General features: G+C 43.8%; 2 protein-coding genes across 3 annotated transcripts; both read left to right on the forward strand.

Moving 5' to 3' along the window:
- The first annotated feature begins 618 nt into the window (after positions 1-618).
- Positions 619-3,546, forward strand: LOC119325188. 2 transcript variants are annotated; one of them, XR_005157376.1, is made up of 4 exons: positions 619-1,261; positions 1,541-2,440; positions 2,545-3,055; positions 3,169-3,546. XR_005157376.1 is itself a non-coding variant. In XM_037598937.1 (3 exons), the coding sequence occupies exons 1-3, from the start codon at positions 1,160-1,162 to the stop codon at positions 2,860-2,862; spliced, it is 1,320 nt and encodes a 439-aa protein (XP_037454834.1). In that variant the 5' UTR covers positions 619-1,159; the 3' UTR covers positions 2,863-3,546. The 2 variants fall into 2 exon arrangements, 1 of the variants encoding a protein (XP_037454834.1); XM_037598937.1 differs by having other exon boundaries at positions 2,545-3,546.
- Positions 3,547-19,518: 15,972 nt separating this feature from the next.
- LOC119320077 lies at positions 19,519-22,082 on the forward strand. The gene is made up of 4 exons (XM_037594210.1): positions 19,519-20,055; positions 20,330-21,229; positions 21,322-21,474; positions 21,644-22,082. Exons 1-4 carry the CDS (start codon positions 19,954-19,956, stop codon positions 22,019-22,021), a joined length of 1,533 nt encoding a protein of 510 aa, XP_037450107.1. The 5' UTR covers positions 19,519-19,953; the 3' UTR covers positions 22,022-22,082.
- Positions 22,083-24,859: the final 2,777 nt, after the last annotated feature.

Genomic DNA, 24,859 nt, shown 5'->3' on the forward strand with positions numbered 1-24,859 from the left:
ACAGATTGGTGCCAAGCACCATTGAGGACTGCTAGATATGGAGTTCGATGGCATGTCTGAGGTGTTACTCCGGCCAGTTTCTTTGAATAGTAATGACTTCGCCTTTGGTGAGCTACTTTGGAATTCTGAAAACCAGCATATCAGTGATGGAGCCGTGTCGAGTTAGGGTGAAGAGGAGATCTGTAATTTTTCTTTGGTGTCAGTCGCAGTCGTGCCAGAGACAAGTGACCGGCATTAGAGTCAAGCTCAAGGGTGTCATTGGTCTTCTTTGTAGTTTTCTTTCTTTGACAGGTGGTCCATTGTGTAAAGGCTAACTTTATGATGTCTTTTTTAGTTTTGTCAGGTCGGTGTCTATGTTGTTTATACTTTGATATTTTTATGTGAACTAGACACGTATTACCATAAATAAAAAACATGAAAAGAAACACTGTTTTTTCGAAGTAGCTTTTTTTGTTGAGAAAATTGTTTTGAACTACAACAAGTTTTTTTTTAGAAATGCCACAAGGTATTGCTTTTTAGGGTATAGAAATACTACAAGGTGGACCTCGAGGACCGAACAACAATGGCTGCAATCGCACGTTGGGCCTTTAGCCCATCGGTGCCATCATTCCTCCATCACAAGCCGCCCACCCCTAGGGTTCCTTCCACCAAGAGAGCAAAGGGGATCGGGAGTCAGTTATGCGCCGCCGCCTGCCGTGCGCCCATCTCCACCATCTCGCCGTCGCCGTCGCCGTCGGATGCCTCGAATGAGGATCCTCCGGTGCTTGAGCAGAGGCGCCCAAATAAGCAGCTCCCCCTTTGGGAGCTTGCAGCCCCCAATCGAGGCAGCAGCAGCAGCTCCTCTCCGAGCTGCGACCGGCAATCGAAGCAATCAGGCGGCTCCTCTCCGAGCCGCAATCCGCAATCGAAGCAGCTCCCTTTTTAGTGGCTAATCCGGAAGCAAAGCAGTCCTTTCCGGATTACAGTCAGAAACAGGCCCTCTTTCGAATTCAGTCTCCGAGTTTCCATTGCCGGCGGGAACCTAGCTGATATATATATCTGGCCTGGCGACAACCGCGGTACCCGCCAACATCCTGAGGAGACCAAGTCGCGGCAACTCGTCAGCCTTCAGCTTGCCGAATTTCGGAGGAGACTTGCAAAATCCATCCGAATTCCGGCGATGTCGAGCTCTCTTCGACGGCCAGCGGCTGCCAGACCCATCTCCAAACCATCCGCCAAGGGCCTCAACAGCCATAACCGATGGTCCTCTCTAGCCAATCTGGTCAGTTACTAATTATCATGTACATCTTTTTTTCATTGCCTGAGACAATTCTTCATCTAAATCCTGTTACAAATAGTACAAAGTAGGGATCATCATAGTAGAAACGAGTGGTCAAAATTGCTATTTTGTGCGCGGAAAATAGCACGATTGCAGTTTTGCTGTTGGAAAGCAGCAAAAATTACAGTTTTTTTTCTTTCTGGAAACACGTACGAATAAACATAGCATCCAGGAGACTGCAAGAAATTCTTCAACTCTGATTTTGTTCCATGCTAAATGCAGGCTGAGGAAGAAGATGAATCGGACCGGCTCAGCAATTTGCCTGAGGGCGTGTTGCTCGATATTTTAGGGCGACTTGACATCGCAGATGCTGCTAGAACTAGAATCCTCGCCAGACGGTGGAAGGAGATTCCTACCATGCTCTCCAATTATTTTATAACAGTTGGTTCGTATGACGATGAGCACAATAGAGGGTTGACCTGTGATGATGTAGCTCGGGCCAATGCCACCGTCCTTGGAGCAACCAGGAGCTTGCTGGAAAGCAGGACTAGTACAAGCCTATGCACCTCCATTAAGCTCCTGCGCGTGCAATTCTTCTTGGGAGATGGAGATGTTACTAGTATCGGCCAGTCTCTTGCCAACACCATGGCAATGAACAAGGTTGAGTCAGCGGAATTAACTCTCTTTACAATGAAGGAAAGCACACGATGCAGAAAGGACAATGTTGTCACTTATGGGATGCAGTTTAAGTCATTTTTTGACGCCTGTCCAAAGGCATTCAGTGGTCTGGCAAGACTCAAGCTAGAAAATTTGAGGCTAGCTGAATCATCGGGCTTCCCTGAAATTCTCAGTGTATGCAAGCAACTGGAGTTCCTCCGCCTGTATAACTGCGACATGGGGTACCTTTCTTTGCTAGAAGTGTCACACCCACTACTCTGTGAACTCGAGATTGTCAAGTGTGATTTTGAGAGGGTTGATCTCGTGTGGCTACCAAAGCTCACAGTGCTGACTTATTCTTGGTGGGTCTGTGAGCATGATCCTTTGTCTTTTGATTATGTCCCACTGCTCCAGACTCTGAGCCTCACCAGTATGGCTCTTGCACGGCACAAGGTGCTCAAGTTAAGTGACTTCCTTGGCAAAGCCACCGTAAGCGACCTGCATCTAAATTTTCTGTGTGAAAAGGTTAGTGAAGGTGATATAATCTTGTTAGTCAACTAAGTTTCCCTGTTTGCGCTACCCTTTATGTTCTGTTCTTTAGGTTAACAGACATATTTTGTTTTCTGCAGATCTGGGTTAAACCAGAAGAACCAGATCAATTGTTGCAGGTGTTCCACAAATTAAGGCATGTGACTTTGCCGCTTCGATTGCGGACTGCGGCTCGGAGTGGAGCCGCTAGATTGCTTCGATTGCCGGTCGCAGCTCGGAAAGGAGTTGCTGCTGCTGCTGCTTGGATTGCGGGCTGCAGCTCCGAAAGGGGGAGCTGCTTATTTGGGCGCCTCTGCTCAAGCACCGGTGGATCCTCATTCGAGGCATCCGACGGCGACGGCGATGGCGACGGCGAGAGAGTGGAGATCGGCGCACGGCAGGCGGCGGCGCATTACTGACACCCGATCCCGTTTCCTCTCTTGTTTTTTTTTTCTTTTTGCGGGCGTGGTTGGGAAGATCACTATTTTACCCTGAGGCCTGCGGTGGAGGAATGATGGCACCGATGGGCTAAAGGCCCAACGTGTTATTACAGCCATTGTTCGGTCCTCGAGGTCCAGCATGTACTATTTCTCTGCTCTATTTTTTTCTGCGGTAATACGTGCCTCGTTTATATCATAAAGATCATAGTACAAGTCAAGTACACATCAGAGGAACCCTTTCTTAAGATTGATGTGGATGCTTCCTTCGACAAACATACACACCAGGGAGGAACTCGCCTGGAGGTTCGCAACCATGAAGGAAGGCTCATCCGCGCACAAGCACTCTGGTATGAAACTGGGATGTCAGCTATGGCTATGGAAGCATTTGCAGTAGGAGATGGTGTACGGCTAGCTTCTGATTTGGGGTTCAGGAGGGTAATCATTGAAACTGATGCACAATTAGTGGTGAAACAGTGGGATTCTCTAAGTGTTGATCGCTCGGAGATAGCTACCACTCTGAATGAAATACAAGAGCTAAGCGGGAATTTTGATGATTTTCGTCTGGAATTCATACCGAGGGAGTAGAATGAACTAGCACATCTGTGTGCCAAGCAATGTAATTCTTCTAGAAAACGTTTTTTATGGATAAATTATATTCCCACCTTTCTTATGACTTGTGTAAGGAAGGAATGTAATCTGTTGGTTGATTAATGAAGCTCTTGATTCTAAAAAAAAAGTCACATACACATCGGCCTGATGAAACTAAAAAAATAGTAGAACGTTAGTCTTTGTCCAAACGAACTGCTTTCTGCTACTTCAAATAATAGTGTTCCTTTTCATGCTGGGTAGAGTGTTTTCGTACGTACATTTCTCCTTCCTCTTATGATTCTCCCCCTGATTTACGTAGGTAAATCATCCACAAGATTTTATAGACATTTTTTTAGGAAAGTCGACATGGCATTTTATATTTAGTGTAATAACATAGTTATATCAATCGCTAATACACCAACTAGAAATGCAGGTGGCTCATTCTTCCACACAACAGTTCTTGAGTCCTCTCATTTACTACCAAGTAAATCCGCCATCATACTGGCTTCCCTAGGGCCGTGAAGAAACTTAAAAGAATGAAAATTAGGAGCTAAAGAGGTACATTCCTCGTATATTGCCGCCGCTGGGCCCAAAGAGTAGTGGACTAAACGCTCTTTTATTTCTTTATGGAGGGAGTACCTCTTAAATAAAAATGATAATATAGTCTTATGTATTCAAATCAGTCTATACAATTCATCTTGATCTGCCAGCTAATATGGTAAAATACCTTTTTAAGAAACTTTAAGATTTGTAAAAACTTTCAAGGGGAGTGTACCGAAGCAAAACTCTTGATAAATGTGTGTGAATTTATAAAAAAAATCATAGATTTATAAATGCGTTCAAGAAATTTACAAATGATCTTGAATTTTTAAAAACTTCATGATTTACAAAAAAGGTTTGGAAATTCCAAAGTCTCCCTGATTTGAAAAAATATACGTAAACTTTCGAAATGCGCAAGAAGTTGAAAACACATTATTTTTTCCAAAAGTAAATGATTGAAAATATGGTCACTAATTCTTAAAAAATTGAATTAAAAACATGTTCTTCAGTTTTTTTATAAAGTTCAATAATTTTAAAAATGTTAAGGAATTTAATATTGCTCCTGAATTTTAGAATAGATTTTTGAATTTGAAAACTATTTTGAAATATTACTTGAGTAGATTTAAAAAATATTCGTAAAAAATTGAAAAGATGATGATGAATTCTAGTATTGACCCAAATTTTAAAAAACAATTCTTGAAAATTTAGGAAAATAGAAATTTAAAAAGTTTGCTAATTTAAATTTATGTGTATTGAATTCAAAATATTCCCAAATTTCATAAAACTATTTGTTAATTAAAATAATATTTGTTGATTCCAACAGAAAATTTATAGAATATATGAAAACTGGTAAAACCAAGATATACTGCACAAAAAAAAGTAAAAAATTAATGCGAAAAGAAAGAAAAGTGTCGCATTGGGCCTGACCTCCCATTCAGTGCTCTAAACGCCGGCTGGCGTTGTTGGCCCTCCAACGCGGCACATAGAGGGCCTGTGTAGCAAATGCGAAGCTGTCACTCAAACATCGCTCGCTTGCATCACGTTGGTTGGTTAGTTGACCAGCTGACAATTAAAATTTGGAAAAAGTTTGTAAAAGTTAAGAAGTTGTAAATCTGGATAGAGTTTAACAAATTTGATAATAAATCACAAATTTAGAAAAGTTCATGAAATTTTTAAAAAGTGCATGAAATTTAATTAATCATGAATTTGAAAAAAAGGACCTAATAGTTCGTGCATTGAAAAAGTTCACAAATTGGAAAAAAGATCATGAATTAAAAAACACGGGCTAAAATATTCATGAATTTTAAAAGAATCACATATTTTTAAAATTAATCATGAATTAAAAAACATGGGCTAATTAATCATGAATTAAAAAACACGGGCTAAAATATTCACGATTTTAAAATTGTTTACAAAAACTTAAACGAAAAAAATTAGAAAAAAATGAAAAAGGAAAAGAAACAAAAAAGAAGAAGAAAACCAAAGAAAAACGGGAACAGGAATCCAAGAAAAACCCAACTGGAAAACATAGACAAAAACATAACTATGTGGGACAACCCGTGAAAGAACATGCGGTGCCCCATGTTTGGTTTTGGTAATTGATGACAATCTCTATGGACTAATGGTTGCCTTGAGTTATATTTGAAGGGTTTGTCCATAGGCTTTTCTTGGAGTCCATTTGTTGGTTTCAAGGAGAGTTTGTGATGACCACGGTGCTATTAAGGAATTAACCAAAGATTGGTCATACATCATTCAAATGAAGAGAGTTGGAAAGATTCAACACACAAAGCGCACAAGATGTATCGAGGGATCAAGTAATCCCATGGTATGGTAAGCATTGTCCATTACGCTTTGTGTGCTACCCCATGGTCTTCGTGAGAGTTCTTTGTGGGGTTAGGTTGCGGTGTGCAAGCTCAAGTGATGCATCACGAAGAGATCAAGTGCCTGAAGCTTGCCGTCCATTGTGGTGACAATGGACTTGTGAAGATGAGCGGAAGAGTGGCTCACCCATAGTGGAGTATGGGGGAGCAATCAACTAGTCTTCATCGAGCCAACGCAGTCAAGAAAGGTGGTCCATCTTGAGGAGGAGTAGATCGTCATCATCTAGCTCAAGTGGACTTTGTGCAAGGCAAAGGTTTGCCCTTGATAGGTTTTCTATTTTACCGGTCTCATGGTAGTTGTGGGAGACCGGGTTATAGGATCGATTGCCGTACTATCAAGGGGGGCTCTCGATGAGTTGCTTGATCGTATCATTCGTAGAGAGCTCAAACCATTGCATCCTTGCATCATCCTTATTGGTTCTTGTTTGGTTCTTCTCCTTGAGAGATTTGGAGCTTTTGGTCATTTTATGACAAGCTCGAGTTCATCAAAAACGGAGTTTACATGCATCTTCTATGATGTTTTCGATGTTGGAGGCTCTGCCGGTTCTTCTCTGTTGGAGGTTTCTCTCCTCTCTTGTTAGGCATACCTCCCCTGCCTCTTCTTACTATAACCCTCTATCCAACAAGCTTGAGTTTGCTCATTTCGGAGCTCATTTGCAGAAGTTATGGCAGTTCTGGTTTTTAGTGTTTCCCTCTGTTGTCTTCTCTGCAAAATGAAGGACTCCTAGTGTTGCTGATTTGGGGCATGCGGTAGTACTGCTCTCCGGAGCGGTAGTACCGCAGGCCCTCGCGGTAGTACCGCTCTATGGGAGCGGTAGTACCGTGGCCTCAGGCCAGGCGCAGCTGCTCGAGCGATAGTAGGGGCGGATGTAATTTTTTACATCCGTGCCCTACGCGGTAGTACCGCGCCGCGAGTGCGGTAGTACCGTGGGCTCTGGTCAGGCTTAGCAGCATGAGCGGAAGTAGGGGCGGATGTAATTTTTTACATTCGCGCCCTATGCGGTAGTACCGCTCTTCGTGTGCGGTAGTACCGTGCCGGAGTTTTGCGTAGGTCCTCCCTCAGCGGAAGTAGGTACGGAAGTAATTTTTTACGTCCGTGCCTTCTCTGCGCCTAGTGTTGCCTGCTTTACGGTAGTACCGTAGGGGCGCGCGGTAGTACCGCTCCGGCGCTTCTATCGCTCGTTGCCCTGTGCAACAGGCCTTCATCTGGCCAGAGCTGCACATGCGGTAGTACTACAACCTGCAGCGGTAGTACCGCGGCCAACCGTGGTAGTACCGCAGCTCCCTGCGGTAGTACTGCGTCGTGCGGGCTGAGTGAGGGGATAACGGTTGGATTTTCTCCCCTCCTATAAAAGGGGGTCTTCTTCCCCATTGGGTTTTCATCCTTTGAGCTCGTTCTTGCCCCCATTGTTGACCTTCTCCGAGCTTGCTAACTCTCAATCCCTCCATGGATTCTTGCTAGTTTTTGAGGGAAAAGAGAGAGGAGATCTAGATCCACGTTCCCACCAATCACTTTCTCCTCTTAGTGAGGGGAACCCCTTGGATCTAGATCTTGGAGTTCTTCGTGTTCTTCTTTCGTTCTTCCTCTCATTTTCCTCCCTAGCATTAGTTGCTTTGGTGGGATTTGGGAGAGAAGGATTTGGGCACTCCGTGTGCCCTTGCCGTTGCATTTGGTGCATAGGTTTGAGTTCTCCACACGATACGTGGAAGTTACAAGTTGAGAAGCTTATTACTCTTGGGTGCTTGGTGCCCTTGAGCTTGTTTATCTTGGGTGCTTGGGCCCCCTAGTCGGTTGGTGGTGTTCGGAGCTCAACCATTGTGGTGTAAAGCTCCGGGCAAGCGTCGGGGTCTCCAATTAGGTTGTGGAGATCGCCCCGAGCATTTTGACGGGTACCGGTGACCGCCCCCAAGGGTTGCCAAAGTGTACGGGTTCGGTGACCGCCCCCAAGGGTCGCCATTTGTACGGGTTCGGTGACCGCCCTCAAGGGTCCCTTAGTGGAATCACGGCATCTTGCATTGTGCGAGGGCGTGAGGAGATTACGGTGGCCCTAGTGGCTTCTTGGGGAGAATTGTGCCTCCACACCGCTTCAAACGGAGATTAGCATCCGCAAGGGTGTGAACTTCGGGATACATCGTCGTCTCCGCGTGCCTCGGTTATTGTTGCGGAACGTAGCAGAAATTCAAAAATTTTCCTACGTATCACCAAGATCTATCTATGGAGAGACCAGCAACGAGTAGAAAGAGGAGAGTTTGCATCTACATACCCTTGTAGATCGCTAAGCGGAAGCGTTCAAGTGAACGGGGTTGATGGAGTCATACTCGTCGTGATTCAGATCACCGATGATCAAGTGCCGAACGGACAGCACCTCCGCGTTCAACACACGTACAGCCCGGTGATGTCTCCCACGCCTTGATCCAGCAAGGAGAGAGGGAGAGGTTGAGGAAGACTCCATCCAGCAGCAGCACAACGGCGCGGTGGTGATGGAGGAGCGTGGCAATCCTGCAGGGCTTCACCGAGCACCTACGGGAGAGGAGATGTGTCACGGGAGGGAGAGGGAGGCAACCAAAGGCCTTGGGTGTGATTGCTCCTCCTTTTCCCCACTATATATAGGGCCAAGGGAGAGGGGGGAGGCGCAGCCTTGCCCCCTCCTCCAAGGAAGGGGTGCGGCTAAGGATGGGGAGGAGTCCATCCTCCCCAAGGCACCTCGGAGGTGCCTTCCCCCTTTAGGACTCTTCCCTTTTTCCTTTATCTTGGCGCATGGGCCTCTAGGGGCTGGTGCCCTTGGCCCATGTAGGCCAAGGCGCACCCCCTACAGCCCATGTGGCCCCCCGGGGCAGGTGGCCCCACCCGGTGGGCCCCCGGGACCCTTCCGGTGGTCCCGGTACAATACCGATGACCCCGAAATTTGTCCCGATGGCCGAAACAGGACTTCCTATATATAAATCTTTACCTCCGGACCATTTCGGAACTCCTCGTGACGTCCGGGATCTCATCCGGGACTCCGAACAACATTCGGTAACCACATACAAGCTTCCTTTATAACCCTAGCGTCATCGAACCTTAAGTGTGTAGACCCTACGGGTTCGGGAGACATGCAGACATGACCGAGACGTTCTCCGGTCAATAACCAACAGCGGGATCTGGATACCCATGTTGGCTCCCACATGTTCCACGATGATCTCATCGGATGAACCACGATGTCAAGGACTCAATCGATCCCGTATACTATTCCCTTTGTCTAGCGGTATTTTACTTGCCCGAGATTCGATCGTCGGTATCCAATACCTTGTTCAATCTCGTTACCGGCAAGTCACTTTACTCGTTCCGTAACACATCATCCCGTGATCAACTCCTTGGTCACATTGCGCATATGATGATGTCCTACCGAGTGGGCCCAGAGATACCTCTCCGTTTACACGGAGTGACAAATCCCAGTCTCGATCCGCATAAAACAATAGATACTTTTGAAGATACCTGTAGTGCACCTTTATAGTCACCCAGTTACGTTGTGACGTTTGATACACCCAAAGCACTCCTACGGTATCCAGGAGTTACACGATCTCATGGTCAAAGGAAGAGATACTTGACATTGGCAAAGCTCTAGCAAACGAACTACACGATCTTTGTGCTATGCTTAGGATTGGGTCTTGTCCATCACATCATTCTCCTAATGATGTGATCCCGTTATCAACGACATCCAATGTCCATAGCCAGGAAACCATGACTATCTGTTGATCACAACGAGCTAGTCAACTAGAGGCTCACTAGGGACATATTGTGGTCTATGTATTCACACATGTATTATGATTTCCGGATAATACAGTTATAGCATGAATAAAAGACAATTATCATGAACAAGGAAATATAATAATAATACTTTTATTATTGCCTCTAGGGCATATTTCCAACAGTCTCCCACTTGCACTAGAGTCAATAATCTAGTTCACATCGCCATGTGATTAACACTCACAGGTCACATCGCCATGTGACTAATACCCAAGAGTTTACTAGAGTCAGTAGTCTAGTTCACATCACTATGTGATTAACACTCAATGAGTTTTATGTTTGATCATGTTGCTTGTGAGAGAGGTTTTAGTCAACGGGTCTGAACCTTTCAGATCCGTGTGTGCTTTACAAATCTCTATGTCATCTCCTAGATGCAGCTACCACGCTCTATTTGGAGCTATTCCAAATAACTGTTCTACTTGGAGCTATTCAAAATTGTTGCTCCATTATATGTATCCGGTCTCTCTACTCAGAGCTATCCGGATAGGTGTCAAGCTTGCATCGTCATAACCCTTTACGATGAACTCTTTTACCACCTCCATAATTGAGAAAAATTCCTTAGTCCACTAGTTACTAAGGATAACTTTGACCGCTGTCCTGTGAGCCATTCTTGGATCACTCTTGTACCCCTTGACTGACTCATGGCAAGGCACACTTCAGGTGCGGTACACAGCATAGCATACTGAAGAGCCTACGTCTTAAGCATAGGAGACGACCTTCGTCCTTTCTCTCTTTTCTGCCGTGGTCGAGCTTTAAGTCTTAACTTCGTACCTTACAACTCAGGCAATAACTCCTTCTTTGACTGGTCCATCTTGAACACCTTCAAGATCATGTCAAGGTATGTGCTCATTTGAAAGTACCATTAAGTGTTTTGATCTATCCTTATAGATCTTGATGCTCAATGTTCAAGTAGCTTAATCCAGGCTTTCCATTGAAAAACACTTCCAAAATAACCCTATATGCTTTCCAGAAATTCTACGTCATTTCTGATCAACAATATGTCAACAACATATACTCATCAGAAATTCTATAGTGCTCCCACTCACTTCTTTGGAAATACAAGTTTCTTATAAACTTTGTATAAATCCAAAATCTTGATCATCATCAAAGCAAACATTCCAACTCCGAGATGCTCACTCCAGTCCTTAGAAGGATTGCTGGAGCTTTGCATACCTTTTAGCATCCTTAGGATCGACAAAAACTTTCTGATTGTATTACATACAACCTTTCCTTACGAAAACTGGTAAGGAAACTCGTTTTGACATCCGTCTGCCAGATTTCATAAATGCAGCTAATGCTAACATGATTCCGACGGACTTAAGCATCGCTACGGATGAGAAAATCTCATCGTAGTCAACTCCTTGAACTTGTGAAAAACTCTTCGCCACAAGTCGAGCCTCATAGACGGTGACATTACCATCCACGTCCGTCTTCTTCTTAAAGATCCATTTATCTTAATGGCTTGCCGATCATCGGGCAAGTCCACCAAAGTCCATGGATCCGTTCTCGGATTTTATGGCCTCGAGCCATTTATCGGAATCCGGGCCCACCATCGCTTCTCCATAGCTCGTAGGTTCATTGTTGTCTAGCAACATGACCTTCAAGACAGGATCACCTTACCACTCCGAAGTAGTACGTGTCCTTGTCGTCCTACGAGGTTTGGTAGTGACTTGATCCGAAGTTTCATGATCAATATCATAAGCTTCCACTTCAATTGGTGTAGGTGCCACAGGAACAACTTCCTGTGCCCTGCCACACACTAGTTGAAGAGACGGTTCAATAACCTCATCAAGTCTCCACCATCCTCCCACTCAATTCTTTCGAGAGAAACCTTTCCTCGAGAAAGGACCCGATTCAAGAAACAATTCATATTGCTTTCGGATCTGAATTGGGAGGTATACCCAACTGTTTTGGGTGTCCTATGAAGATGTATTTTATCCGCTTTGGGTTCGAGCTTAATCCTGAAACTTTTTCACATAAGCGTCGCAGCCCCAAACTTTTAAGAAACGACAACTTAGGTTTCTCTAAACGGTGTCGTCTCAACGGAATTTCGTGGTGCCCTATTTAAAGTGAATGTGGTTGTCTCTAATGCCTAACCCACGAACGATAGTGGTAATTCGATAAGAGACATCATGGTACGCACCATATCCAACAGGGTGCAACTATGATGTTCGGACACACCATCACATTATGGTGTTCCAGGCGGTATTAATTGCGAAACAATTTCCACAATGTCTTAATTGTGTGCCAAAACTCGTAACTCAGATATTCATCTCTATGATCATATCATAGACATTTTATCCTCTTGTCACAATGATCTGCTACTTCACTCTGAAATTACTTGAACCATTCAATAATTCAGACTTGTGTTTCATCAAGTAAATATTCTCAACATCTACTCGAATCATCTGTGAAGTAAGAACATAACGATATTCACTGCATGCCTCAGCACTCATTGGACTGCACACATCAAAATGTGTTACTTCCAACAAGTTGCTATCTTGTTCCATCTTATTGAAACCGAGGCTTTTCAGTCATCTTGCCTATGTGGTATGATTTGCATATCTCAAGTGATTCAAAATCAAGTGAGTCCGAACGGTCCATTTGCATGGAGCTTCTTCATGCATATATACCAATAGACATGGTTCGCATGTCTCAAACTTTTCAAAAATGAGTGAGTCCAAAGATCCATCAACATGGAGCTTCTTCATGCGTTTTATACCATTATGACTTACATGGCAGTGCCACAAGTAAGTGGTACTATCATTACTATCTTATATCTTTTGGCATGAAAATGTGTATCACTACGATCAAGATTCAATAAACCATTCCTTTAGGTGCAAGAGCACTTATTCAGGTTTAATACTAATCTTGATGGTAGAGGGAGCGTGCGATGTTATATCACATCAAACTTGGAAACACTTCCAACACATATCGCCAGCTCACCTTTAGCTAGTCTCCGTTTCATTCCGTAGCTTTTATTTCGAGTTACTAACACTTAGCAACCGAACCGGTATCTAATACCCTGGTGCTACTAGGAGTACTAGTAAAGTACACATTAACATAATGTATATCCAATATACTTCTATCGACCTTGCCAGCCTTCTCATCTACCAAGTATCTAGGGTAATCCTGCTCCAGTGGTTGTTCCCCTTATTACAGAAGCACTTAGTCTCGGGTTTGGGTTCAACCTTGGGTTTCTTCACTTGAGCAGCAGCTGATTTGCCGTTTCATGAAGTATCCCTTCTTGCCCTTGCCCTTCTTGAAACTAGTGGTTTCACCAACCATCAACAATTGATGCTCCTTCTTGATTTCTACTTTCGCGGTGTCAAACATCATGAGTACCTCAAGGATCACCATATTTATCCTTGATATGTTATAGTTCATCACGAAGCTCTAGCAGCTCGGTGGCAATGACTTTGGGGAAACATCACTATCTCATCTGGAAGATCAACTCCCACTCGATTCAAGTGATTGTTGCACTCAGACAATCTGAGCACAAGCTCAACGATTGAGCTTTTCTCCCTTAGTTTGCAGGCTAAGAAAATCGTCGGAGGTCTCATACCTCTTGACGTGGGGCACGAGCCTGAAATCTCAATTTCAGCCCTCGAAACATCTCATATGTTCCGTGACGTTTCGAAAACGTCTTTGGTGCCTCTACTTAAACCATTTAACTGAACTATCACGTAGTTATCAAAACGTGTATGTCCGATGTTCAAAACATCCACAAACGACGTTTGGGGTTCAGCACACTGAGTGGTGCATTAAGGACATAAGCTTTCTACTGATCGCATAATCGCTACTATCAACTTTCAACTATAATTTTCTCTAGGAACATATCTAAACAGTAGAACTATAGCGCGAGCTACGACATAATTTGCAAAAGGTCTTTTGACTATGTTCAGGATAATTAAGTTCATCTTATGAACTCCCACTCAGATAGACATCCCTCTGGTTATCTAAGTGATCACATGATCCGAGTCAACTAGGCCGTGTCCGATCATCACGTGAGACGGACTAGTCATCATCGGTGAACATCTTCATGTTGATCGTATCTACTATACGACTCATGCTCGACCTTTCGGTCTCCGTGTTCCGAGGCCATGTCTGCACATGCTAGGCTCGTCAAGTTAACCCTAAGTGTTTTCGCTGTGTAAAACTGTCTTACACCCGTTGTATGTGAACGTAAGAATCCATCACACCCGATCATCACGTGGTGCTTAGAAGCGACGAACTGTAGCAACGGTGCACAGTTAGGGGAGAACACTTCTTGAAATTGTTGTAAGGGATCATCTTATTTACTACCGTCGTCCTAAGTAAACAAGATGCATAAACATGATAAACATCACATGCAATCAAATAGAGTAGTGACATGATATGGCCAATATCATATAGCTCCTTTGATCTTCATCTTCGGGGCTCCATGATCATCATCGTCACCGGCATGACACCATGATCTCCATCATCATGATCTCCATCATCGTGTCTTCATGAAGTTGTCACGCCAACGACTACTTCTACTTCTATGACTAACGCGTTTAGCAATAAAGTAAAGTAGTTTACATGGCGTTCTTCAATGACACGCAGGTCATACAAAAAATAAAGACAACTCCTATGGCTCCTGCCGGTTGTCATACTCATCGACATGCAAGTCGTGAATCCTATTACAAGAACATGATCAATCTCATACATCACATATCATTCATCACATTCTTCTTGGCCATATCACATCACAAAGCATACCCTGCAAAAACAAGTTAGACGTCCTCTAATTGTTGTTGCATGTTTTACGTGGCTGCTATGGGTTTCTAGCAAGAACGTTTCTTACCTACGCAAGACCACAACGTGATATGCCAATTGCTATTTACCCTTCATAAGGACCCTTTTCATCGAATCCGTTCCGACTAAAGTGGGAGAGACTGGCACCCGCTAGCCACCTTATGCACCAAGTGCATGTCAATCGGTGGAACCTGTCTCACGTAAGAGTACGTGTAAGGTCGGTCCGGGCCGCTTCATCCCACAATACCGTCGAAACAAGATTGGACTAGTAACGGTAAGCATATTGAACAACATCAACGCCCACAACTACTTTGTGTTCTACTCGTGCAAAGAATCTACGCAATAGACCTAGCTCATGATGCCACCGTTGCGGAACGTAGCAGAAATTCAAAAATTTTCCTACGTATCACCAAGATCTATCTATGGAGAGACCAGCAACGAGTAGAAAGAGGAGAGTTTGCATCTACATACCCTTGTAGATCGCTAAGCGGAAGCGTTCAAGTGAACGGGGTTGATGGAGTCATACTCGTCGTGATTCAGATCACCGATGATCAAGTGCCGAACGGACAGCACCTCCGCGTTCAACACACGTACAGCCCGGTGACGTCTCCCACGCCTTGATCCAGCAAGGAGAGAGGGAGAGGTTGAGGAAGACTCCATCCAGCAGCAGCACAACGGCGCGGTGGTGATGGAGGAGCGTGGCAATCCTGCAGGGCTTCACCGAGCACCTACGGGAGAGGAGATGTGTCACGGGAGGGAGAGGGAGGCAACCAAAGGCCTTGGGTGTGATTGCTCCTCCTTTTCCCCACTATATATAGGGCCAAGGGAGAGGGGGGAGGCGCAGCCTTGCCCCCTCCTCCAAGGAAGGGGTGCGGCTAAGGATGGGGAGGAGTCCATCCTCCCCAAGGCACCTCGGAGGTGCCTTCCCCCTTTAGGACTCTTCCCTTTTTCCTTTATCTTGGCGCATGGGCCTCTAGGGGCTGGTGCCCTTGGCCCATGTAGGCCAAGGCACACCCCCTACAGCCCATGTGGCCCCCCGGGGCAGGTGGCCCCACCCGGTGGGCCCCCGGGACCCTTCCGGTGGTCCCGGTACAATACCGATGACCCCGAAATTTGTCCCGATGGCCGAAACAGGACTTCCTATATATAAATCTTTACCTCCGGACCATTCCGGAACTCCTCGTGACGTCCGGGATCTCATCCGGGACTCCGAACAACATTCGGTAACCACATACAAGCTTCCTTTATAACCCTAGCGTCATCGAACCTTAAGTGTGTAGACCCTACGGGTTCGGGAGACATGCAGACATGACCGAGACGTTCTCCGGTCAATAACCAACAGCGGGATCTGGATACCCATGTTGGCTCCCACATGTTCCACGATGATCTCATCGGATGAACCACGATGTCAAGGACTCAATCGATCCCGTATACTATTCCCTTTGTCTAGCGGTATTTTACTTGCCCGAGATTCGATCGTCGGTATCCAATACCTTGTTCAATCTCGTTACCGGCAAGTCACTTTACTCGTTCCGTAACACATCATCCCGTGATCAACTCCTTGGTCACATTGCGCATATGATGATGTCCTACCGAGTGGGCCCAGAGATACCTCTCCGTTTACACGGAGTGACAAATCCCAGTCTCGATCCGCATAAAACAATGGATACTTTCGGAGATACCTGTAGTGCACCTTTATAGTCACCCAGTTACGTTGTGACGTTTGATACACTCAAAGCACTCCTACGGTATCCAGGAGTTACACGATCTCATGGTCAAAGGAAGAGATACTTGACATAGGCAAAGCTCTAGCAAATGAACTACTCGATCTTTTGTGCTAGTCTTAGGATTGGGTCTTGTCCATCACATCATTCTCCTAATGATGTGATCCCGTTATCAACGACATCCAATGTCCATAGCCAGGAAACCATGACTATCTGTTGATCACAACGAGCTAGTCAACTAGAGGCTCACTAGGGACATATTGTGGTCTATGTATTCACACGTGTATTACGATTTCCGGATAATACAGTTATAGCATGAATAAAAGACAATTATCATGAACAAGGAAATATAATAATAATACTTTTATTATTGCCTCTAGGGCATATTTCCAACAGTTATCTCTTACCCGAGCCCTTTACTTATGCACTTTACTTTGTGATAGCCATATTGTTCTTTGTCATATATCTTGCTATCACATAGTTGTTTATCTTGCTTAGCATAAGTTGTTGGTGCACATAGGTGAGCCTAGTTGCTTTAGGTTTTGTGCTTGACAAATTAACCGTTAGGTTTATTCCGCATTTGTTAAGCCTAAACCGTAATTATTTGAAAACGCCTATTCACCCCCCCTCTAGGCGACATCCACGATCTTTCAACCCGCTACTAAACCTAACGTACCGGGGGGAGGGGTGCACCCCGTAAGAAAACACCCTTAATGGGGTGCTTAATGCGCTGAATTTATTTTTTTAGTAAAATCTCGCCTTCTTTATTCATCCTACGCAATCATCATAGGTACAAGGTTTGGGTCATGAGGATTACCCAACCAGAGATGTATACCTACTTCAAGATTACATGCAAACTTGGCGAGATTATGAGCCTCAAAATTAAAGTTCCTACGTTCGTGTATGAAAGAACTAGAAATAAAATTGGTACACCGGTTCGTTATTTCATGTACTATAGAAGCATTTGGACCTCCTGTCCTCTGTTGATGTCGTTGATCGCCTCCTGGCAATCTGAGGCCACACAAATCTCTCGGGTCGCGAGGTCATCTGCTAATGCCAAGGCTTCTCGGCATGCATATGTCTCCAGGATGAGAGGGTCATTGATCCCTCGATAAACCACTGCCGATGACCCTAGATAGAGGCTAGTCTGATCCCGACACACGGCTGCGACTGCTCCGCCATGGTGAGATCTAGCAACAACACCATCAACGTTAACCTTCACAAATCTTGTCAGGGGTGGAAGCCACCTTCTGACCTGCGGGCGCAGAGCAGAGCTGGTCTCCTGGCTAGTACCGCTAGGTTGTAGCTGGCCTAACTCGGCAATAAAGTTGGTGACAAAAGACATTGTATGTTGGGGACTCTGGAAGATCGATTCGTAGATAGCCTTTCTTCTCGCGTACCACACCGACCAGAGTGTGACGACCATCTTGGTGAAGTTTGCTTGATCCAATTTATCATTTAACTCGAACAGCCAGATCCTCGCATTTGGTTCCATAATCTCTGCCATTTGAGCTACAAGCGTCATCTAACAAAGCCCACACACACCGGGATGTGGTGCAAGACAAGAGAGCATGCCTCCATGAGTCCTCACAACCACATAGTGGGCGAACATCGCGATCAGCCATATTCCTCCTCTTCAAAATGTCCAGAGTTGGTAGAGAGTGATGCGCTGAATATATATATGGATTTGCACACTGTGCTGCGCATAGTAGGTTGAGGGGTTGCTATTGGTGGACTTCCCACTCCTTACACGGGGAGTATGATCCACATATATAACACCCTTTTGCTTCAAATTGTCGACCTACCGCACGTGTGGTCACCGGGATCATTATCGCCAAGCGCTGAGCGACTGTTGCCTATTTTTACTAGTTTTGAACTAGTTGTTTCTGTTGTTTTCTAGAAACATCAATATTTATTGTCTTAAAAAATAAACACTTTAAAAAATTTGAGCAAATATTTTTGTAAAAAAAGTATTTTTTTAATGCAAACTTGTTTTGAAATGTATAGGAGAGTTTTTTTGAAAAAATGTCACATTTTACATAAATTTTAGGATGTTTACTTTGAATGTATGAAATTTTGTTTGAAATATTTCAACAATTTTTAAAAGGCAGACAATTGTTTAAATTGTAAACGGTTTGTAAAACCAACATTTTAAAAATTAAATTTTTGAAAATTATTGTATTTGTGTTTAATATTGACTTTTTTTATATTCGGAACATTCTGAATTTATTCGCATAAATTCTTAAAAATTTCAAACATTAACATAAAGAAAAAATAAAACAGGGGAACAGGGCAAGAGAAAAATAAAAATAAAAAAGGAAAGAAATCTGGTAAAGATAACAACAAGAAAAGGAAAATAATTGGACCGAAACCTTCTAAAAGGTTCGCAAAACTGGATTCCTACAATATGTCTAATTGGGTCGGGATTTTTATTAATATATGAAGTAAGAACTATTCAATAATTTCTTATAAATATAAGTTTCAAAAAGTTAAAATTAAATTAAATTAAGTAGTTACACTACAGATGACCTTGCAACTGTAGAAACTCAAAGAGCAACATGAAAGATGTAACGATAATCCTTAATGTGCGCCACCTTACGAGGTGTGTGGGTGGTGAGGGGGGGGGCACAAACAGATGGTGAGTGCTTTTGATGAACAGATTGGTGCCAAGCACCATTGAGGACCGCTAGATATGGAGTTCGATGGCATGTCTGAGGTGTTACTCCGGCCAGATTCTTTCAATAGTAATGACTTCACCTTTGGTGAGCTACTTTGGAATTCTGAAAACCAGCATATCAGCGATGGAGCCGTGTTGAGTTAGGGTGAAGAGGAGATCTGTTATTTTTCTTTGGTGACAGTCGCAGTCGTGCCAGAGACAAGTGACCGGCATTAGAGTCAAGCTCAAGGGTGTCATCGGTCTTCTTTGTAATTTTCTTTCTTTGACAGGTGGTCCATTGTGTAAAGGCTAACTTTCTGATGTCTTTTTTAGTTTTGTCAGGTCGGTGTTTATGTTGCTTATACTTTGATATTTTTATATGAATTAGACACGTATTACCACAAATAAAAAACATGAAAAGAAACACTGTTTTTTTTAAGTAGCTTTTTTGTTGAGAAAATTGTTTTGAATTGGCAGAGAGTAGAGAACTACAACAAGTTTTTTTTAGAAATGCCACAAGGTATTGTTTTTTAGGGTATAGAAATACTACAAGGTGGACCTCGAGGACCGAACAACAATGGCTGCAATCGCACGTTGGGCCTTTAGCCCATCGGTGCCATCATTCCTCCGCCGCAGGCCGCAGGGTAAAATGGTGATCTTCCCAACCACGCCGGGTTCCACCAAGAGAGCAAAGGGGATCGGGTGTCAGTTATGCGCCGCCGCCTGCCGTGCGCCCATCTCCACTCTCTCGCCGTCGCCGTCGCCGTCGGATGCCTCGAATGAGGATTCACCGGTGCTTGACAAGAGGCGCCCAAATAAGCAGCTCCCCCTTTGGGCTGGGAGCTGCAGCCCCCAATCCAAGCAGCAGCAGCAGCTGCTCCACTCCGAGCCGCAATCCGCAATCGAAGCAGCTCCCTTTTTTAGCGGCGATCCGGAATCAAAGCAGTCCTTTCCGGATTACAATTATAAACAAGCCCTCTTTCGAATTCAGTCTCCGAGTTTCCATTGGCGGCGGGAACCTAGCTGATATCCTGAGGAGACCAAGTCGCGGCAACTCGTGAGCTTCAGCTTGCCGAATTTCGGAGGAGACGACCAAAATCCATCCGAATTCCGGCGATGTCGAGCTCTCTTCGACGGCCAGCGGCTGCCAGACCGATCTCCAAACCATCCGCCAAGGGCCTCAACAGCCATAACCGATGGTCCTCTCTACCCAATCTGGTCAGTTACTAATTATCATGTACATCTTTTTTTCATTGCCTGAGACAATTCTTCATCTAAATCCTGTTACAAATACAAAGTAGGGATCATAGTAGAAACTAGTGGTCAAAATTGCTTTTCTGTGCGCGGAAAATAGCGCAATTGCAGTTTTGCTGTTGGAAGGCAGCAAAAATTACAGTTTTTTTTTTCTTTCTGGAAACACGTACGAATAAACATAGCATCCAGGAGACTGTAAGAAATCGACTCTGATTTTGTTCCATTCTAATAAATGCAGCCAGAGGAAGAAGATGAATTGGATCGGCTCAGTAACTTGCCTGAGGGTGTGTTGCTCGATATTTTAGGGCGACTTGACATCGCAGATGCTGCTAGAACTAGAATCCTCGCCAGACGGTGGAAGGAGATTCCTACAATGCTCTCCAATTTTTTTATAACAGTTGGTTCCTATGACGATGAGCACAATAGAGCGTTGACCCGTGATGATGTAGCTCGGGCCAATGCCACCGTCCTTGGAGCAACCAGGAGCTTGCTGGAAAGCAGGACTAGTACAAGCATATGCACCTCCATTAAACTCCTGCGCGTGCAATTCTTCTTGGGAGATGGAGATGTTACTAGTATCGGCCAGTCTCTTGCCAACACCATGGCAATGAACAAGGTTGGGTCAGCGGAATTAACTCTCTTTACAATGAAGGAAAGCACACGATGCAGAAAGGACGATGTTCTCACTTATGGGATGCAGTTTAAGTCATTTTTTGACGCCTGTCCAAAGGCATTCAGTGGTCTGGCAAGACTCAAGCTAGAAAATTTGAGGCTAGCTGAATCATCGGGCTTCCCTGAAATTCTCAGTGTATGCAAGCAACTGGAGTTCCTCCGCCTGTATAACTGTGACATGGGGTACCTTTCTTTGCTAGAAGTGTCACACCCACTACTCTGTGAACTCGAGATTGTCAAGTGTGATTTTGAGAGGGTTGATCTCATGTGGCTACCAAAGCTCAAAATGCTGACTTATTCTTGGTGGGTCTGTGAACACGATCCTTTGTCTTTTGATTACGTCCCACTGCTCCAGACTCTGAGCCTCACCAGTATGGCTCTTGCACGGCACAAGGTGCTCAAGTTAAGTGACTTCCTTGGCAAAGCCACCATAAGCGACCTGCATCTAAATTTTCTGTGTGAAAAGGTTAGTGAAGGTGATATAATCTTGTTAGTCAACTACAAGTTTCCCTTTATGTTCTGTTCTTTAGGTTAACAAACATATTTTGTCTTCTGCAGATCTGGGTTAAACCAGAAGAACCAGATCAATTGTTGCAGGTGTTCCACAAATTAAGGCATGTGACTTTGACCCACATCTCTGAAGAATGCGATCTGAATTGGACAATGTTCATTCTCCAAGGTGCACCATACCTTGAGGAGCTATGCATCAAGGTAGTAAAGTTTTGTACCTATAATCTCCAAACAGTTTCCCTTTCTGTTTCATGTGCGAGTTGCAGTGGAATTGTCTATCTCAACTTTCCTATAAGCGCATTAAAATGTTGAGCTGGTGCATATGGTTTTATTTTTCTTGCATTTGTAATTTTTGCCCGATGAAATGCAGGTGTGGGATCATCCATGTGATATTATAGAGGATGAGAGGCTTAGGAAGATGTATGGGTTTAGCGAGGACAAGAAGGACGCATGTGCAGTGTGGGAAGCGCCTGCAGATTTCAAGCACCACAATTTGTCTGTGCTCAGGGTCTTTGGGTTTCAGTGCGAGGAGAGTTTTGTGAATTACGTGAAAAGTGTCATGGAAGCATCGGTCGCTCTGGAGGACATATACTTGTATGAGAAGCCAGTGTGTGCGTACTGTGAGCACATGAGGCAGAATGACAGATACCCGCGGACAAGCAAGCTTAGGACGGCGCTTAGGAACATATTTGACAGGGGGATGTGCTCGCCTCTGAGGATTCATTTCCCACTTTCAACAACAACCTGAAGGGCTCCCTAATTGCATTTTTGCTGACTGAATCGCAGAAGGAAGGCAAACGATGCAGCAAGGATGATGTTCTCACATATGGGACGCAGTTTAAGTATTTCTTGATGCCTGTTCAATTAAAAAGTTCACAAATTTTTGAAAATGTTAAGGAGTTTAATAATGTTCCTGAATTTTAGAAAATATTTTTTAAACTGAAAAATAATTGGAAATTTTGAAATATTAATTCAGCAGATTTTAAAAATATTCACAAATTTAAAATGACAATTGTGAATTCCGGTACTGACCCCAATTTTTTTTAAATCATTCACAATTTAGGAAAATGGAAATTTCAGAAAGTTTGCTAATTTAAATGATTGTGTATTGAATTCATAATATTTCCAAATTTATAAAACTATTTGCTAATCTGAAAAATGTTCATTGATTAAAAAGAAAAATAGCAAAAATAGATGAAAACTGGTGAAACCGAAGAAGAAGAAAAGGAAACAAAAAAAGAGGAAGAAAACCGAAGAAAAAACCGGAACAGGAATCAAGAAAACCACCTGGAAAACATTAAAAAACATAAGTATATTGGACGGCCCGCTACAAAACCTAGCGTACATGAGGAGGGGGTGCACACCGTTGGTGCTTAATGCGCTGAATAGGGATTTGTGCACTGGGCTTGCGCATAGAGGGTTGAGGGGTCGCTATTGGTGGACTTCCCACGCCTTATACTCGGAAGAGTATGCACGTAGGAGTATATAACACCCTTTTGCTTCAAATTGTCGACATGCCGCACGTGTGGTTACCCAGATCATTATCGACAACTGTTGAGGGATTATTGCCTGGTTTTTTTTACTAGTTTTGAATTAGTTGTTTCTGTTAGTTTGTCGAAAACATCAATATTTATTTACTTCAAAAATAAACACTTCAAAATATTTGAGAACATATTTTGAAAACAAAGTAGATTTTTTAAAATCAAACATGTTTTGAAATGTATGTGAGCATTTTTGGAAATAAGCTCACATTTTACATGAAATTTGTGGATGTTTACTTTGGAAGTATGAAATTTTGTTTGAAAAATTTCCAGAATTTTTAAAAGGAAATCGATTTTTGAAATTGTAAACAAATTTTAACACCACAATTTTTAAAATTCCAGTTTTTGAACATTTATTGTAATTATGCTTAACATGGACAAATTTTCTAATATGTGGAACATTCTAAAATTTAGCTTTCAAGTAAATTCATAAATTTTTCAAACATTTAAATAAATGAAAACTAAAATAGGGGAACAAGACAATGAAATATGAAAATAAAAAATGAAAGAATTCTGGTAAATAAAACAATAAAAAAAGGAAAAAAATGGACAGAAACCTTCTAAAACGTTTGCAAAACCGGATTCCTTCTGTAAACTTTCAATAATTTCTTATAAACATAATTCCTCCACACACACACACACACACACACACACACACGCACGCACGCACGCACGCACACACAAAACAATGAAAATGAGGCTGGAGAAGGAAACGGACCATGAGCACATTGAGGAAGTGAACGAAACAACCAGAAGCAGGGACTTCACCAAGAATTGGAGAAGTGAGCATTGTCCAAAAAAAGTTGGTAATGAGTTCGTTGCCTTTTCTTGAAATTAACATGAAAATAATTTCATCTATTTTTTTTAAAAAAAATAAAGTTAAATAATAACACTGCAAATGATCTTGCACCTGTAGAAACTCAAAGAACAACATGAAAGATGTAATGACAATAATGAATGTGGGCCACCATATGAGAATGTGTGTGGGGAGGGGGGAGGGGGGGGGCAAAGAAGTGTTGTGTGCTTGCACGAGACGAACAGATGGGTGCCAAGCGCCACTGAGGCCCGCCAGATCTGGAGTTGGTGTTCGACACGCTGCCCTGGCCAAATTCTTTCAACGGTAATGGCTTCACCTTTGGTAAGCTACTTTGTAAGTCTGACAACCAGCATATCAGCGATGAAGTCATGTCGAGTTAGGGTGAGGAGGAGATCCGTTAAATTTTTTTTTGGTGTTTGTTGCGGTGGTGCTGGAGGCAAGTAACAAGCGTTGGAGTCAAGCTCAAGAGTGTCGTCGATCTTGACTGTAATTTTCTTTCTTGACAGTCCTTTGTGCAAAGCCTAGCTTGCTTTCAGATGTCTTTTTACTAGTTTTGTCAGGTTGATGTCTTCGTGTGGTTTGTACTTTGATCATTTAATATTAATTTGACACGTACTACCATAAAAAATATGAAAAGGAACGCTTTTTTTTGGAAGTAGCAGAGAGTAGAGAAAATACTACTACAAGTTTTTTTTTTAGAAATACTACAAGCTGGACCTCGAGGACTGAGCAACAACGACTGCAATTGCACATTGGGCCTTTAGCCCAACCAGTGCCATCATTCCTCCATCACAAGCCGCCCACCCCTAGGGTTCCTTCCACCAAGAGAGCAAAGGGGATCGGTAGTCAGTTATGCGCCGCTGCCTGCCGTGCGCCCATCTCCACCATCTCGCCGTCGCCGTCGCCGTCGCCGTCGGATGCCTCGAATGAGGATCCACCGGTGCTTGAGCAGAGGCGCCCAAATAAGCAGCTCCCCCTTTGGGAGCTGCAGCCCCCAATCCAAGCAGCAGCGACCGGCAATCGAAGCAATCAAGCGGCTCCACTCCGAGCCGCGGACGGCAATCCTTTCCGGATTACAATCAGAAACAGGCCCTCTTTCGAATTCAGTCTCCGGGTTTCCATTGGTGGCGGCAACCTAGCAGCTATATATAAATCTGGCCTGGCGGTAACCACGGTACCCGCCAATTTTAAGAGGAGACGAGCAACTCTCTCTTCCCAGCGACCGGCT

Source organism: Triticum dicoccoides, chromosome 6B (assembly GCF_002162155.2).
Source record: "Triticum dicoccoides isolate Atlit2015 ecotype Zavitan chromosome 6B, WEW_v2.0, whole genome shotgun sequence".
Classification (NCBI taxonomy): Eukaryota; Viridiplantae; Streptophyta; class Magnoliopsida; order Poales; family Poaceae; genus Triticum; species Triticum dicoccoides.